The sequence below is a fragment of the Schistocerca gregaria genome, chromosome 5, assembly GCF_023897955.1.
Source record: "Schistocerca gregaria isolate iqSchGreg1 chromosome 5, iqSchGreg1.2, whole genome shotgun sequence".
In the NCBI taxonomy this organism is placed as follows: Eukaryota; Metazoa; Arthropoda; class Insecta; order Orthoptera; family Acrididae; genus Schistocerca; species Schistocerca gregaria.
The window spans coordinates 127,953,446-127,969,374 of NC_064924.1; the positions used below are offsets into that span (position 1 = coordinate 127,953,446).

The 15,929-nt window shown below is 43.2% G+C and overlaps 1 protein-coding gene across 9 annotated transcripts in view; it reads right to left on the minus strand.

The window, feature by feature from the left end:
- LOC126273053 (centrosomin-like) overlaps positions 1 to 15,929 on the minus strand; it is a 420,328-nt gene that overhangs the window by 78,578 nt on the left and 325,821 nt on the right. For all 9 annotated transcript variants that reach the window (XM_049976456.1, XM_049976455.1, XM_049976451.1 and 6 more), the window contains 2 exons: positions 6,713 to 6,973; positions 418 to 1,032 (listed from right to left, as the gene is read on the minus strand). In XM_049976456.1, coding sequence (XP_049832413.1) covers positions 418 to 1,032; positions 6,713 to 6,973 — 876 coding nt within the window. The remainder of the gene's footprint in view (positions 1 to 417; positions 1,033 to 6,712; positions 6,974 to 15,929) is intronic.

Consider the following 15,929-nt stretch of genomic DNA (forward strand, 5'->3'; position numbering starts at 1 on the left):
CACTACAGATGTGATGACCCTGGCTGGCTAGGGCACATGGAAGGGACTCCTTGGTACAGAATAAGTGGCAACTGTTAAAGTGGATGTATTGCTGGTGGTTGGTAGGTTCAATATGGACAGAGGTACTGATAGGGCCACCCTTGAGGTGGAGGTCAACATTGAGGGAGGTAGCTTGTTGGGTTGAGGAGAACCAAGTGAAGCATATGGGGAAGAAGGTGTTGAGGTTCTCAAGGAATGTGAGTATGGTGTCCTCAATCTCTGGCCAAATACAACAGTCTTTCCATTGTGTGTGTCCACGACTCAATGTCTCCTCTCTTCTATATGGTGAGTAGCAACATATCTTTTCCATAATATTGTTGTTACTCCATCCTGGACTTTCCATTGTTTGACAAATAATTAAAGTAATAATTAACTCACCTGTGCATCTTGCTCCATTTGTACACCAGTTTGCAGATAATGTGCTTCTGCTGGCTGCTTCTGCCCAGACTTGGCCTGACTGTAAGCCTCAGTTAATTTTGTTGCCATTTGTTGCATCTCTGTTTTTCTTTTCTTATCCAACTCTTTCAGCTGCTCATTTTCTTTTTTAAGTTCTTTAGACTTTCGTATGGATTCTTGAAGTGTGTGGCATGCAGTTCTATATGAATTCTCCATTTTACAAATCTTTTCCTCTGCCTGATGGTGCTTCAGCTGAATGTCTTTCAGTTTCTGGGTAATATCATTTACGTGACTTTCAAGTTCTGCTACATGCTGTTTCTCATCCTTAAGTTTGCTCTCAGAATATTCCAATTTGCCACTCAGTTTCTTTTCTGTTTCTTCAGCTGTTGCAAGTCTGTTTTTCATTGCTTGCAGTTCACTCATGTGCATTTTTACAAACTCATTTTCTTCAAGATCTCCTCCCTTTTTTTGCGAAGACCTGTTGTCAACACAATAACACCATTTGTTTTTAGATGAAGTAGGTGCTGCATTATCTCCACCAGCATTGTCCCTGCTTCTCTGTTTCCCAGATTTCATCTGAGCCTTCATCATATTAACCTGTGAATTAATTAAACAATGGAAGCAATTAGTATACAATTCAATTTAGTTATTTATATGTTTATCGATAATGTTCACAAAAAGAATTAAATGTGTTACATAAATAAAGATTCCCGTCCAAATGTATCTGATTAAAATTTAAGGAGCTACGTGCCGGTCTTTCACAGGTGCGATTTGATTAAAGGATGGGTGACAACTCTTTGACCGGTGTGTCACACATGGACCAAGGGGTGCTAGCTTGTGGTCCGTGAAGTAGTTTCATACAGACAAAATGTTTACCTTCTGTTTCACATAAAAAGGGGGGGGGGGGGAGAGAGAGGGAGAGAGAGGGAGAGGGAGGGAGAGAGAGAGAGAGAGAGAGAGAGAGAGAGAGAGAGAGAGAGAGAGAGAGAGGAAGGGGGTGGGGGGGGGGGGGGGGAGGGGGAGATACCGTGTGCTATCTTGAATATATACAACCCGTCTTAGCGATAAGCAATCATCACACAGGAAGAGTATGAACTGCGGAACAGAATTCATTTGTCCGCTGCACAGGTGAGACAAGCGTCAGACATAGCCAATAAATTCCATAGAACTCTCAGCCCTGCTATCCTTAATCTTAGATCTCTTTTTGTGTATAAGTGATGCACATTTGATCACCCAAGACCTACTATCAGTTCGAGTAAGTAAACCTAGTTTTTATTATTATCAACAATCTGTGACATTTGTCTTTAATTTTAGTAGGCTTGGCTTTATGTATTCAATTACAGTGGATAGATATATCAACCGACATTAGAACTGGCTTTTGTCTTAGTACCTATTATTAAATGTATTGGCACAAAATAAACAAATAACAAATTGTAATAATATTTTATTGGTGATGTTTAAGGGTTCTGCTTTAGGAAGGTAGGAAAGGAATCACCCCACCGCCCCCCTCCCCCTCCTCTCTCGTCTTCTTTTCAGTAACTAATAACTTGAAATTTAGAACAGTTCCAAAAATCATTAACAGCAAAAGAAGCTAAAGTGGAGGATTGAAATTAAAAAACAAGGCTGCTGGGTCATGCGAAGTATCATAAGAAAGGGTTTCATCTGCAGATTATAAATGTGTTTCCACTTTCTTTTCTGCCTTAGTTTTCGACTTAAAATAAAAATAAATAAAAATATTTGTTTCAGCTCCAGATGAAAACTTGGAATGGCATCAATTAGTAAACTTGGAGTTTAAAACAAATCCCATACGCTTGAAATGCAACAAACTTAGCTCCGTTTCAAAAGAGTATGACATAAATGGCATTACAAGACTAAACATGCAATTGTGTCTAAGTGCAAAGGACAATTTCAACAAGATGAGGTACTTCTATGACTACATAAATGCTCCGCAAGCCACCTTTATTAACGGTGGATATATTATACAACTACTAGTCATTTTCTTTCCTGTCCCACTCGTAAATAAAGGAAAATTTCAGAGAAATTTACAAAAATATAATTTATACGAGATTAGATGGGTAGATCACATAACTAATGAGGAGGTTTTGAATAGAATTGGGGAGGAGTTTGTGGCACAACTTGACAAGAACAAGGGACCAGTTGGTAGGACATCATCTGAGGCATCAGGGGATCACAAATTTAGCATTGGAGGGCAGCGTGGAGGGTAAAAATTATAGAGGGAGACCAACAGATGAATACACTAAGCAGATCCAGAAGGATGTAGGTTGCAGTAAGAACTGGGAGATGATGAAGCTTGCACAGGATACATTAGCATGGAGAGCTGCATCAAACCAGTCTCAGGACTGACGACCACAACAACAACACAATTTATACAAATTTTTTTTAAACTCATTGAGAATAACAAAGCAACTGACAGTTCACCAATATGTGATTTTGCTACTGTGCTAAATAAACCATTCAGCAATATGTACAGATGTCTTACAGCACATGTGTGAAGCATTAAATAAATGTTACAATGAATGTGTGTAATTTTTGTATAATTTATAAAGTGGAAACACACACCGCACTAGAATGATAGCATTTAACTTCTATAATGAACTGCTGACATACAAGATGACCATGCATGTTGCTCTGGTTTTTTTAAAAATATACTGCCCATAACACATGTAACTTTGGTTGCTGCATCATCAAAAACTCTCACTGGGGCTAAGGGTAACAAAGACTAGCACCTACCCTCATGTGTTCTGCAGAATCATTCATGATAAACTCACTTGTTTTTTGTAATCTTCGATGTATCACAGTAAGGGCACATTTGTTGAACATTCAACCAAAAATGATAGGAAACCAGCATCTATTCTTGGCTAAAAAGAAGCAGGTAATATGATGGAAACTGGTGAAACACTTTGTTACTAGATTATCATGTAAGAGTAGTTGCTTGTTATTTGCAATTTTGTAATGTTTCAACCAGTTAAATTTGCTTTTTTTCCAGTTTTTATATATATTTGGCAACTCCAATTTCAACCAAGATGACTACATGGAGCAAATACACAACACCGTACAGTTAAATTAGCAGATTTAAAGTATATGAAATAGCTGACACCCTACGAATATTAGAACAACAACTGTAATATAGATCACAGGAAGGACAAAATACCATATAAGAAAGCTGTCTTTGTGCAATGCTGCAATTTTTTAATTAAAATGAAAGACAAGTGCAAAAACTGATTCTTCATGAATGCTTGGGCTGTTTTAAAAATAAATTATTTACTTTGTGTACTTATTTGTCAGATTGCACAAGATTTGGACCACCATTTCAGGTCAAAAACAAGATAGTATCAAACTGGCGATCCTGCATCAAAAAAGCACAATTTTATTTCACTGGCACAAAGAGAGGCCAGAAGGGTGAAGAGGGTGGAGAGGAAGATGGGGTGCATTTTGTGGACACAAAATGTGCTCCAAAAATTGTACTTTAAGATAAATTCTTCGAATAAAATCATTATACAAGTAGCATTATTACTAGGGTAAGAAGTACAAAACACAGTAGTGATACACAGAAGAAGAAAGCAAGAAATTACAGGGAATATGTCTTAATGCATTGAACTGTATGCATCCTGTGTTGCAAATAAATTATTTACCTAGTCCAGAACTTACACAGATATGCTGTGCCAACCAGAGATGTCAAACAGAAATGGAAGTCTGCTCCTGCCATGATTAATATCAACACCTACTACAAATAATGTACAATTTTTTGAAAGAAATCTACTTTTCAAATCAAATTCTGGCATGCCACACAGACCTCCTACTTACTAAGTGCTAAGAATTATGATGCAGAACTATAAACAACTCTATGTGAAAGGTAAAAATTCATCAGAGGCAAGGAATTTAAAATGAGAACTTAGAAATTTTTTTATCATGTTGTGTATAGGACAACAGTACTGATTGTGAAACATTATGCTTAACCATACATTATTCATTTCTACAGGGCACGAACAATTTGCAAGGTGAAGGGTTTGTTTTATGTATAATGGTAACTGTGTTCATTTAGTATGTATGGTTGGTTCTAATTACAGTATAGCAATTACTACACCTGTCCACAACCTATCAGTGGTTTGCTTATGTGCAAGTTCTTAAATAGCATTTGCCTGCTGGAACAACAAGTTACTCTGGAAATGGGCCTCTTGAAAAGAATGTAAATTTTACCTGAAACTTTATGCATGACAACTTACCAATACAAACTCTCTTACCAACACAAGCTCTTTGACAATAAAATTCCATTGTCTTACTACTTTCCAAAAGTGTTTCCAGTGAACTCTTTCAAATCCTTTCATTAGGAAGATCATTTCTGCATTACCTAAAAACTATATCTTATTTTGCAATGCTAGAATATAAGGCCTAAAAAGTAACAAGAAAGATGCAGTCAAAATACTTTCATATTTCACTGGTACTGGAACTTCAGCCAGAAAATTCTTTTTAAAAATAAATAAAAAATTTAAAAATGCAGTTAGAATTAAGAACCCAATACCAAGGATAGTGTTCACTTTCTCTTTTTTATGTTTCTGATAATTTGAGGTACCTCTGCAGCTTCTCAGCATGAGAGTTCACAATCTGCAAATTCAAGAACGCATACTGCACATCACTGTGAAAAAGTCCTGAACCAGGAGCTATAGCATCTGCAGTTGCTAGCTATTTTACAAAACATGAGCCACACGAAATCTTTGTGTATAAGAAATGAGCGTGTGTCAGTTAGGACACAATGGATACGAAGTAAAGGCAGAAAAACCAACACAAAACTGCAACGTATCAATCACAAAGTAGTAGATCTTGTGAATTCATGTTCAAATTGTAGATAGATTTAACACATTTAAAAATGCATTCTGAAAAAGTTCTGGTGTCTGATTATTACATTTATTTCAATACATTTACAAATGATGTGTAAACTGGAACAAAGATTATAAAAACTTTTCAAAGCTGATGTGCATAGAACTGAAAGCGAGAATTTCATTAGACCTACTGTTATTGAAAATAGGCAGAAGCTAATTGCAGGCATGAAGCTACAACGCTTACGATGAACAACGCAGATTTTTATTCCAAAGTTACATGCAGTGATGTGTATACATTTTAATTACACAAATTTAAACAACAATGCACTTTTCAGCATATTCAAATCAGTAAATGAAATCATGAGTAACTTCAAATGAAAATATTGTTCTCCTTGATGATGGCAATGTAAATTAAGACAAAACAGTGTGTATTAATGTCAATTTGATAAGAAAGCTGTGACACCAGTACATTGCATATATTTAACTGAAAATTACCTAATTACATGCATATATGCAAAAGGCAACACATGCTTCTATTACACAATCTCCAGTGCCAGAATCTAGTCATAATGCACAGACAGCAACAATGTACTGTGTAACTCAAATGCTGCAGTTCTGCAGCATGTGACTCTGAGGTTGTACATTAACAAACATTCCCAGAGGCGAATGAAGTGTAAACTGGATGGAGTGGGATCCAAAACTGATGTGGTGTTGAACCAGACTACATCAAACCACATTCCACGATACAACCACTGAGCCACCATCTTTTAATTACAAACTGAATTACATGCACGTATTACTCATCTATCACCAATATGCACGCAGTTGATATACCAATTTAGGCAGTTGTCTTGTAGCTAAAAATTTAATGCGAGTTGTGTGCTCTCTGCCTCTAGAGAACATCTTTGTAAGAAGTGTGCAATCATTACTGGCTGCTGTCTAATTTTTCACAGCAAATATTTCAAGCTTCCCTGCCTTTCGCTGGTTCTAAGTGTGTATGAAATGTCAAACTAATCATGTTAATTGATATATCAGTTACTATCTGTACCCTTACCTAACGTAGTTGATAATGACAGAATCGTGTATTCACATATTTCCTTAAAGCTTTGTGTTAGTAACTTGATTCATTACTTCTTTTTTTAACTATTATTTGCGCTAAACAAAAGTCATGTTTTATAATGCGACTATATTGTGAATTTATCATAGTGGTTGAACTTTACTTAATCACAAAATTTTCTGTCGAAGCTCATACAACTTCACTGCATGGCAATATAATTTAGAATTAATATTTAAACAACCAGATTTCTAAACAGCTTGATATGCCATCATTTTCTGTAATAATCCAAGGTCAATTGGTTTATACAGCAGGCCTTAAACTTATTGGTTCTGAAAGGACTAATGTCTGTATGCATAATAAATAACAGAAGTTAAAAGCTTACCTCATCTTTTAGCCTTTGAATCTCTCTCTCCGATGCATCAAGCTTCAGTTCCATACTTCTTGCACTCACTTTGGCTGAAGTATATTTAGCTTCCAAAGACATTATAGCCGAGTCTCTTGTCATAACTAAAGAGCGTAATGAATCAATTTGAATCTGCTTCTCATTTAAATTAGACTCCATATCCTGCAAAACTTTGTGCTGCTCTTTTAACTGATTTGTTTTCTGTTCAATGATACCATCACGTTCGGTGCGCTCCCGTACCTGAAAGACAAAGTAATGGCATTACTAATAGAAAAACACAAATGTCAATTGCCATTGTATATAGTAAAGTGAAAAACATAAATATATTAACATCATAAATACATGAAGAAAGTCATCTATAAATGTATTCGAGTTGTAATGTTACAGCCCACCTGATTAGCATACTATTTGCGACACCAGAATCCCATTACACACATTTACGGTCATATTTTTATTTTCAGTTCACATCACTTATTTTAATACACTACACATAAATTACATGAATATAACTTTTGTTCAAGCATTTGCAAAAAGAAGAAAACTATTGTTCATAAAACATGTACTAACAGTTTTAAACAGAAGATGGAACAGGGTAATAAGAATTGTCATATGGAGTTATCACTATTGTAGGCGGTTAATTTAATCCTGCCTATAATTAACATAATGTAATACTACATGTTATAAATACTCATGATTTAATATTCGGTACTGAAGAGTCTATATCTGATGAAACTAATCATAAAATTCACATTATGTTTTCTGCTGCATATAATGTTGCATTTAAACAACATTATACAAGCTGTCTGTCACTGTGCATCGATTGTGGCACTATTTTTTAAGATTGGCAGTATGATGATGGTGAAGTTCTTTGCCTAGAAGCATGCAACAGAGAGAGTATGTTGTGCCTGGCAGAGTATGTGCACAGTAGTGAGAAAGACAGCTGCTTGTGGACAGTCAGGCCAAGGGTGGCCGGGACGCCATAACTATAGCTTTGTCAATGAAGTCAAGATTGAAATGCTCATCTCTATAGCATCTGTTTACGGCTTGTGAAGATTGCTGCACGGCACATCAAGATCTGCTCCTGTCTGTGTGAAATATTTGGGAGTTATTACCACAGCAGCTTCTGGGTTTTAACATTCTTTATAGCTCCACTCAAAAATATGAGGCACTCTGTTCCGCACACTTACTGCTAGATAACAAGGTAGATGCTGCAGATGTCTGTAACAGCCTAAATGGAAAGAAAGAACAAATTAAAGGAGAAGGTACTGTGGCTGCAATGAGAAAAAAGCTGGAAAATGGAGGGACTGAATACATAAGTTGAAGTGATAAATGTATTCTTGCAAAAGCTCATCCAGCACAGAAGGTAAATCTTACTACTGATTACTAAAATTATTGTTTACACTAAAGCAACATTGACGTAAGACCAAAACATGAATTGTGATAAAGAAAATTCACGAAGTATAATCCACAGAGCCAGTGTGCATGCAGGTACAAAAGCAAGAACCACAGCTACAAACACAAAGATTGGCTGTTTGAAGATTTTTATGAGTTGGAAGCTACTCAAAAGCAAGGGAATTACTTGATGGGAGTTGATACAAGCACCACGAGGTAAAAGATCACATCATAGTACCAACAATGGCCCTTCACAGAGCAAGAGATAAGCAACCATTCATCATGATGGGTGAGGTCCTGGTGCAGCTTTGCAAAGGAACATACGATGAAATATTTTTGTTAGTTCAGAAGAAAATCCAGGTACTATCCAAAGAGATGCAGAAAGGCCTCATCTTGTACAAGGAGACAAGGGGGTAGTAAATTAAAACAGAGAAAAGTCAGGGAAGAAATAGAAAATCAAGTGGTACAGCATATACAAACTTTTTCCGAGAGAGAGAAGTCGCTTGAGCAGGTTTCAAACTGAAGAGGAATATATCACTCCCATCTTAATGTAAATAAAGTATTCAATGTTTTCAAAAACCAACAGCAATTCAAAAGTGACACACCATCTTTATTATGATAATTTTAATAAATATTTTCCTAACCTCTCTTTTCACAATCATCATACAGACATATGTGTCAATATTAGAGAAGGAAAGTTGCTACTCACCATATAGCAGAGATGTTGAGTCATAATAGGCACAACAAAAAGATTCACACAATTTTAGCTTTTGGCAATTAAGGCCTTTGTCAGCAAAACACACACACACACACACACACACACACACACACACACACACACACACACACACACACACACACACACACACACACCTGCACAGTCTCTGACAACCGAAACCATAGTGCGAGCAGCAACACCAACGCATTATTTGGGTGGCAACTGGGTGGGGGGTAAAGAGGAGGCTGGGGTGGGGAGGGACAGCACGGTAGGGGTGGCAGACAGTGAAGTGCTGCAGTTTAGACTGCAGGCAGGTCAGAAGATGGAAAGGGGAAAGGGGAAAGGGGAAAGGGGAAAGGGGAAAGGGGAAAGGGGAAAGGGGAAGGGGAAGGGGGAAGGGGGGGAGATACGTAATGGAAAGGAGAAAAACAAAAAGAAATTAAAAGACTGGGTGTGGCAGTGAAATGATGGCTGTGTAGTGCTGGAATGGGAACAGGGAGGGGGCTGGAAGGGTGAGAACCGTGACTAACAAAGGTTGATGCCAGGAGGGTTACGGGAATGTAGGATGTATTGCAGGGAACGGTTCCACCTGTGCAATTCAGAAAAGCTGATGGTGGGAAGGATCCATATGGCACAGGCTTCGAAGCAGTCACTGAGATGAGGGATATCATGTTTAGCATTGTGTTCAGCAACAGCGTGGTCCACTTCTTTCTCAGAAACAGTTTGTCAGTGGCCATTCATGTGGACAGCCAGCTTGTCGATTGTCATGCCTACATAGAATTCAGTACATTGGTTGCAGCTTAGCTTGTGAATCACGATTGGTTTCACAGATATACTTGCCTTTGATGGGATTAGTGATGTTAGTGACCAGACTGGAGTAGTTGGCGTAAGGACGATGTATGGGGCAGGTCTTGCATCTAGGTCTATTACAGGGGTATGAGCCATGACGCATGGGATTAGGAGCAGGGGTTGTGTAAGGATGGTTGAGTATATTGTGTAGGTTCGGTGGACGGCGGAATACCACTGTAAGAGGGGTGGGAAGGATAGTGGGCAGGGAATTTCTTATTTCAGGACACGACAAGAGGTAATCGGAACCCTGGCGGAGAATGCAATTCAGTTTCTCAAGTCCCGGATGGTATTGAGTTACTAGGGGAATGCTTCTCTGTGGCCGGAATGTGGGACTTTGGGAGGTGGTGGGAGACTGGAAAGATAAGACACAGGAGATGTGCTTTTGTACAAGGTTGGGAGGAAATCTGCTGTCAGTGAATGCTTCAGTGAGACCCTCAGTATATTTTGAGAGGGACTGTTCATCACTGCAGAAGCGATAACCATGGGTGGCTAGACTGTGCAGAAGGGACTTCTTGGTGTGGAATGGGTGGCAACTGTCGAAGTGGACATATCGCTGGTGGTTAGTAGGTTTTATAACAGCAGTGGAGGTCAACATGTACAAAGATGGCCTGTTGGTTGGTTGGTTGGTTGATTGGGGTTGAAGGGACCAAACAGCAAGGTCATCAGTCCCTTGTTACAAAGACGGTCAGTTCCGACAGAGGGACAGCTCAGAAGAGTCAAAAACGATAAAGGTAAAAGGTAAAAGGCTAAAAAAAAAAAAGTGCAGTTGTGTCGTCAATGATAAAAACACAAGGAGGGAAGTCAGTAAATGGGCAAACTCAAGAGAGGAAATATCCCACCTGTGAAGCAGTACATGCAAGACCACATGCTATTTAAAAGCGTTCAACCGCCAGAGTGTAAAAGGGCGGATTGTAAAAGGGATTAAACAAACCTAAAAGGCGATAAAAACAGTAAAAGGGAAAAAAGAAGGAACATGGCCAGGGAGGGGAGTCAGGAATCTCCAAGCACAGCCTACAGTGGGAGACATCCCAACCCTCACCGCCCTGCCCCTACTCCAGAGGGAGATGAAAATCCTTAAAACTGAGAATAAAAACCACTTGCACGGAGGAAACTGAGAACCAGTTCAACCATCCGGGAATCGTCTGCTAATATTAAGGGTAAAGTGCAGGGAAGTCTGTACTTAGTACGCAGAGCTAAAAGAAGGGGGCATTCCACCAAAATGTGGGCCACTGACTGGAAAGCTCCACAACCACAAAGTGGGGGTGGCTCACCACGCAAAAGAAAACCATGGGTCAGCCTGGTATGGCCGATGCGAAGACGACAGAGGGTGGTTGAGTCCTTTCGCGAGAGGCGTAAGGAAGAACGCCATGGGACAGGTGTCACCTTAATCGCACGAAGTTTATTAGACAAGGAGGTAGCCTCCCAGGATGTGGCCCATGATTGCGCAAAGTGGGATTTGAGATGAAGCCGTAAATCCGCCACAGGAGGGGTGACAGGGAATGGGGGGTAAGTGACTGCTCCCCCAGCCAAACGATCAGCAAGCTCATTTCCTTGGATGCCCACATGGCCAGGGACCCAAAGGAAGCTAACAGAACAAGCAGCATGGTGGAGATCAGCGAGATGGTCATGGATGGAGGAGACCAAGGGATGACGGGAGAAACACTGGTCAAGTGCCTGAAGGCCACTCATTGAGTCTGTACATAACAAAACGCGATTGAGCTTGGACTGTTTAATAAAGGCCAGGGCCCGGGAGACCGCCATCAATTCCGCAGTGAACACCCCACATGCATTTGGCAGGAGATGATTTTCCATGCCTACAGAGGAGGTGAAGGCATAGCCCACACGATCAGCAGATTTAGAGCCATCAGTGTAAAAAACAACAGCATCCCGAAACTCAGATAAAATGCGGCGGAAAAAACAACGGAACACCATCGGGGGAACGGAATCTTTCGGACCTCGGCAGAGATCCATCCGAACTCGGGGCCGAGGAACTAACCAAGGAGGTGTGTTGGGGAGGGAACGTGGGATACAGGAAAAGGAAGGAAGCTGAAAGTCACGGCGAAGAGACGCTAGGCGGAGCCCAACCGGTAAACCCGCCCGAGGGCGGGAGTCAGGTGGGCGACTTCCTTGGGCAGGGAACAGGATAGAATAGGAAGGATGAGTGGGAGAGGAACGGACAGCGATTGCATACGAAACCAGAAGCTGGGAGCGCCGAACGGAAAGGGGGGGGATCCCAGCCTCAACCAGGAGACTATCTACAGGGCTAGTCGGGAAGGCACCGATGGCCAAACGGATACCACGATGGTGGACCGGATCCAAGAGGTGCAATGTAGAAGGGGCAGCTGAACCGTAAACTTGACAACCATAGTCCAAGCGAGACAACACTAAGGCCCGATAAAGGTGGAGGAGAGTGGAACGGTCAGCACCCCAAGAGGTGTGGGCAAGGAAGCGAAGGACGTTTAGTTTACGGAAACATCCTATCTTCAGGCGTCTGATATGAGGCAGCCAAGTGAGCTTGTTGTCGAAAAGAAGGCCAAGGAAACGAAACTGTGGGACCACAGGTAATCGTTGTGCATTGAGATAGAGCTCTGGATTGGGGTGGACTGTCACACGGCAACAAAAGTGGACCACTCGCGATTTTAAAGGAGAAAACTGAAATCCGTGTGAGATGGTCCATGCAGAGGCACGCCGTATAGCACCCTGGAGCTGACGCTCTGCAGCGGCCATCGAAGAGGAACTAACCCAAATGCAGAAATCATCCACATACAGAGCAGGAGTGACCAAAGGACCGACGGAGGCCACAAGTCCATCTATAGCAATGAGGAACAGAAGTACACTCAATACGGAACCCTGAGGGATGCCATTCTCCTGGGTTCGCGGAGAACTTAAAACTGTACCAACCCTAACCCTAAACGAACGATGAAACAAGAACTGGCGGATAAAAATCGGGAGTGGGCCCCGAAGACCCCACTCATGAAGTGTAAGTAAGATATGATGGCGCCAAGCCGTATCATAGGCCTTGCGAAGGTCGAAAAATACAGCAACCAAATGGCGGCGCTGGGAAAAGGCCTGCCGAACTGCGGATTCCAAGCGAAGTAAATGATCGATCGGAGACCGTCCCTCTCGGAAGCCACACTGGTAAGGGGACAACAGACGCCGAGATTCGAGGACCCAAGTGAGCCGACGGGCTACCATCCGTTCAAGTAACTTACAAACAACGTTCGTCAGACTAATTGGCCGATAGCTGTCGACGAACAGGGGGTTCTTACCGGGCTTAATGACGGGAACCACGATGCTATCCCTCCATTGAGAAGGGAAGTCACCCTGGAGCCAAATACGGTTAAATACCCGGAGAAGATGTTGTTGTTGTGGAGCACTGAGATGTTGAAGCAGTTGGTTATGAATGAAGTCTGGGCCAGGGGCCGTATCATGAGAAGAGGAGAGTGCGGAAAGAAGTTCCCATTCAGTAAAAGCGTCGTTGTATGATTCTGACTGGCTGGGGGTAAAACATAAGGCGGAAGCTTCGGCCCGCTGTTTCTGGGGAAGGAAAGCAGCCGGATAGGAGGCTGATGCCGACGCTGTTGCAAAATGGGTCGCAAGGTGTTCCGCGAGAAACCCACGGGTCCGTGCAAAGGCCATCCGGGAGGTGAAGACCCGGGAGGGTAGACTGCCGATGGCAACCTTGGAGAGAGCGAAGTGTAGCCCATACCCGCGACAGAGGGACAGCAGAACCGAGGGAAGAAACAAAGCGTTCCCAACACATCCGTTTGCTCCGTTTGATTAAGTAACGGGCTTTTGCGCGAAGGCGTTTAAAGGTAATAAGATTGGCAACGGATGGATGCCTCTTAAGGTGTTGCAAAGCTCGACGGCGATCACGGATGGCAACGGCAATGTCCGAACTCCACCAAGGGACCTGCCGGCGGCGAAATGGTCCAGATGAGCGCGGGATAGCAAGGCTAGCAGCGTGAACAATCGCGTCAGACATGTCACGTATGACATCATCAATACCATCCGACAATGAGGGAGAAAAAACGACCTGTGCAGTATACAGAGGCCAATTGGCACGTTGGAAGGACCAACGAGGTGATCTGTCCATGGGGGAGCGGGAAGGGAGCGAGAGAATCAACGGGAAGTGGTCACTATCGCAAAGGTCGTCGTGCGGTGACCATTTTAGGGAAGGGAGGAGGGAGGGAGAAGAGAGAGAAAGATCAATGGCAGAAAAGCTACCATGACCGGCACTGAAATGGGTAGGGGAGCCATCGTTAAGAAGGCACAAGTCGTGGTCGGTAATAAACTGGTCAATGAGATGACCCCGACTAGATGGAAATGCACTGCCCCACAAGGGATGATGTGCATTAAAATCGCCAAGTATAAGGAAGGGAGGAGGAAGTTGCTGAAGGAGGGCACTTAAGGAGCCAGGTGTAGGAGTTCTGTCAGGAGGGAGATACAGATTGCAAATTGTGACTCCAGAGTCCAGGTGGATCCTAACAGCAACTGCTTCCAATGTAGTTTGGAGAGGAATCCACGTGCTGGCAATGTCCGTTCGGACCAACGTGCAAACTCCGCCAGACGCCCGTAGGGGGCCGACCCGATTTCGACAGAAAGCACGGAAGCCACGGAGGGTTGGTGAGTGACCACCAGTAAAATGAGTTTCTTGTAGAACCACACAAGCCGCAGAGTAAAAAGAAAGAAGGGATTGCAACTCCGGTAGGTGACGGTAATAGCCATTACAGTTCCATTGGATAGCCAAAGAACGATGAGTCAATTGGGGGGTGAACAGGCTAATGTCAGTCATGCCGGTGGGTCACCACCCGTCACCGACAAGGAGGGGGCGACATCCATGAATAACAGGTCAGAGTTAGGTTGTGAAGATGGGGACGAGACCTCTGGCGATACCAGAGACTCCTTGTCCCGGGACTTGTGCTTCTTCTTTCTTTCTGTTTGGGATCGTGGAGGGCTGTGCAACAAAATGGAGCCAGCCACAGCAAGATCGGGAACAGAAAGAGAGCGGGCGATCTGAGGGCCCGCAGACCGTGGTTCTCGTGGTGGCCGCGTGGCAGCAGACCTTTGGCCTGGAAGGTGCCGGGAAGGGGGATCCCGCGAGGGGCGCCCATGACCGGCAGACGCCGAAGAAGCAGGACACTTCTCCAGCCGGGGAGAGGAAGCGGTGCCCGGGGGGGATGGTGTGGGAACCGCAGGGGGAGGGGGGAGGAAAGGGGTTCGGGACTGGGGTAAGGAATGAGGAGGAGGGGGTGAAGATACTGCTGAAGCATAACTAGTTGTCAGGGTCACTGGATGAAGGCTTGTATACTTTTTACGGGCCTCGGTATAGGTGAGACGATCAAGAGTCTTATACTCCTGTATCTTTTTCTCTTTCTGATACACTGGGCAATCCAGTGACCGTGAAGAATGATTTCCACGACAATTTACGCACACAGGAGGGGGAACACAGGAACTTCCCTCATGGAACGGATGTCCACAGTCACCACAGAGGGGGGCCTGCGAACAGCGCGAAGACATGTGGCCAAAACGCAAACACTTGAAACATCGCATAGGTGGTGGGATGTATGGCTTCACGTCACACCGATAGACCATAATCTTGACCTTCTCAGGGAGGGTGTCCCCTTCAAAGGCCAAGATAAAGGCACCAGTGTCAACGCGGTTGTCCTTCGGACCCCTCTGAACCCGCCGAACAAAGTGAACACCCCGCCGGCTTAGATTGTCCCGAAGTTCCTCATCAGATTGAAGGAGGAGGTCTCTATGGAAAATTACACCTTGCACCATGTTCAAGGACTGGTGTGGGGTAATTGACACAGGAATCGTACCAAGATGGGTACAGGCACGAAGAGCTGCAGACTGGGTAGCTGAAGCGGTTTTAATCAACAGCGACCCAGACCGCATCTTGCTGATAGAGTCCACCTCGCCAAACTTGTCTTCGATGTGTTCAACAAAAAACATAGGTTTCGTATGAGTAAAAGTATCCCCATCAGTTCTGGCGCAAACCAGATAGCGAGGGAAAGGTTTCGCCCCCAGCCGACGAGCCTGGCCCTCCTCCCAGGGGGTAGCCACGGAAGGGAAGGCGGAAGGGGCAGAGGAAGCAGCACGTGAAGAATCTTTTCCAGTCAAAGAGACGGCCGGAGAACGGCCAGAGTTGTGGACTCTTATGCGTTTCATGAGCATAGTGTCCGCCCTGATACCACCCACTCCGATCAGGGGCTCTCCTCATGGGCGCCACCC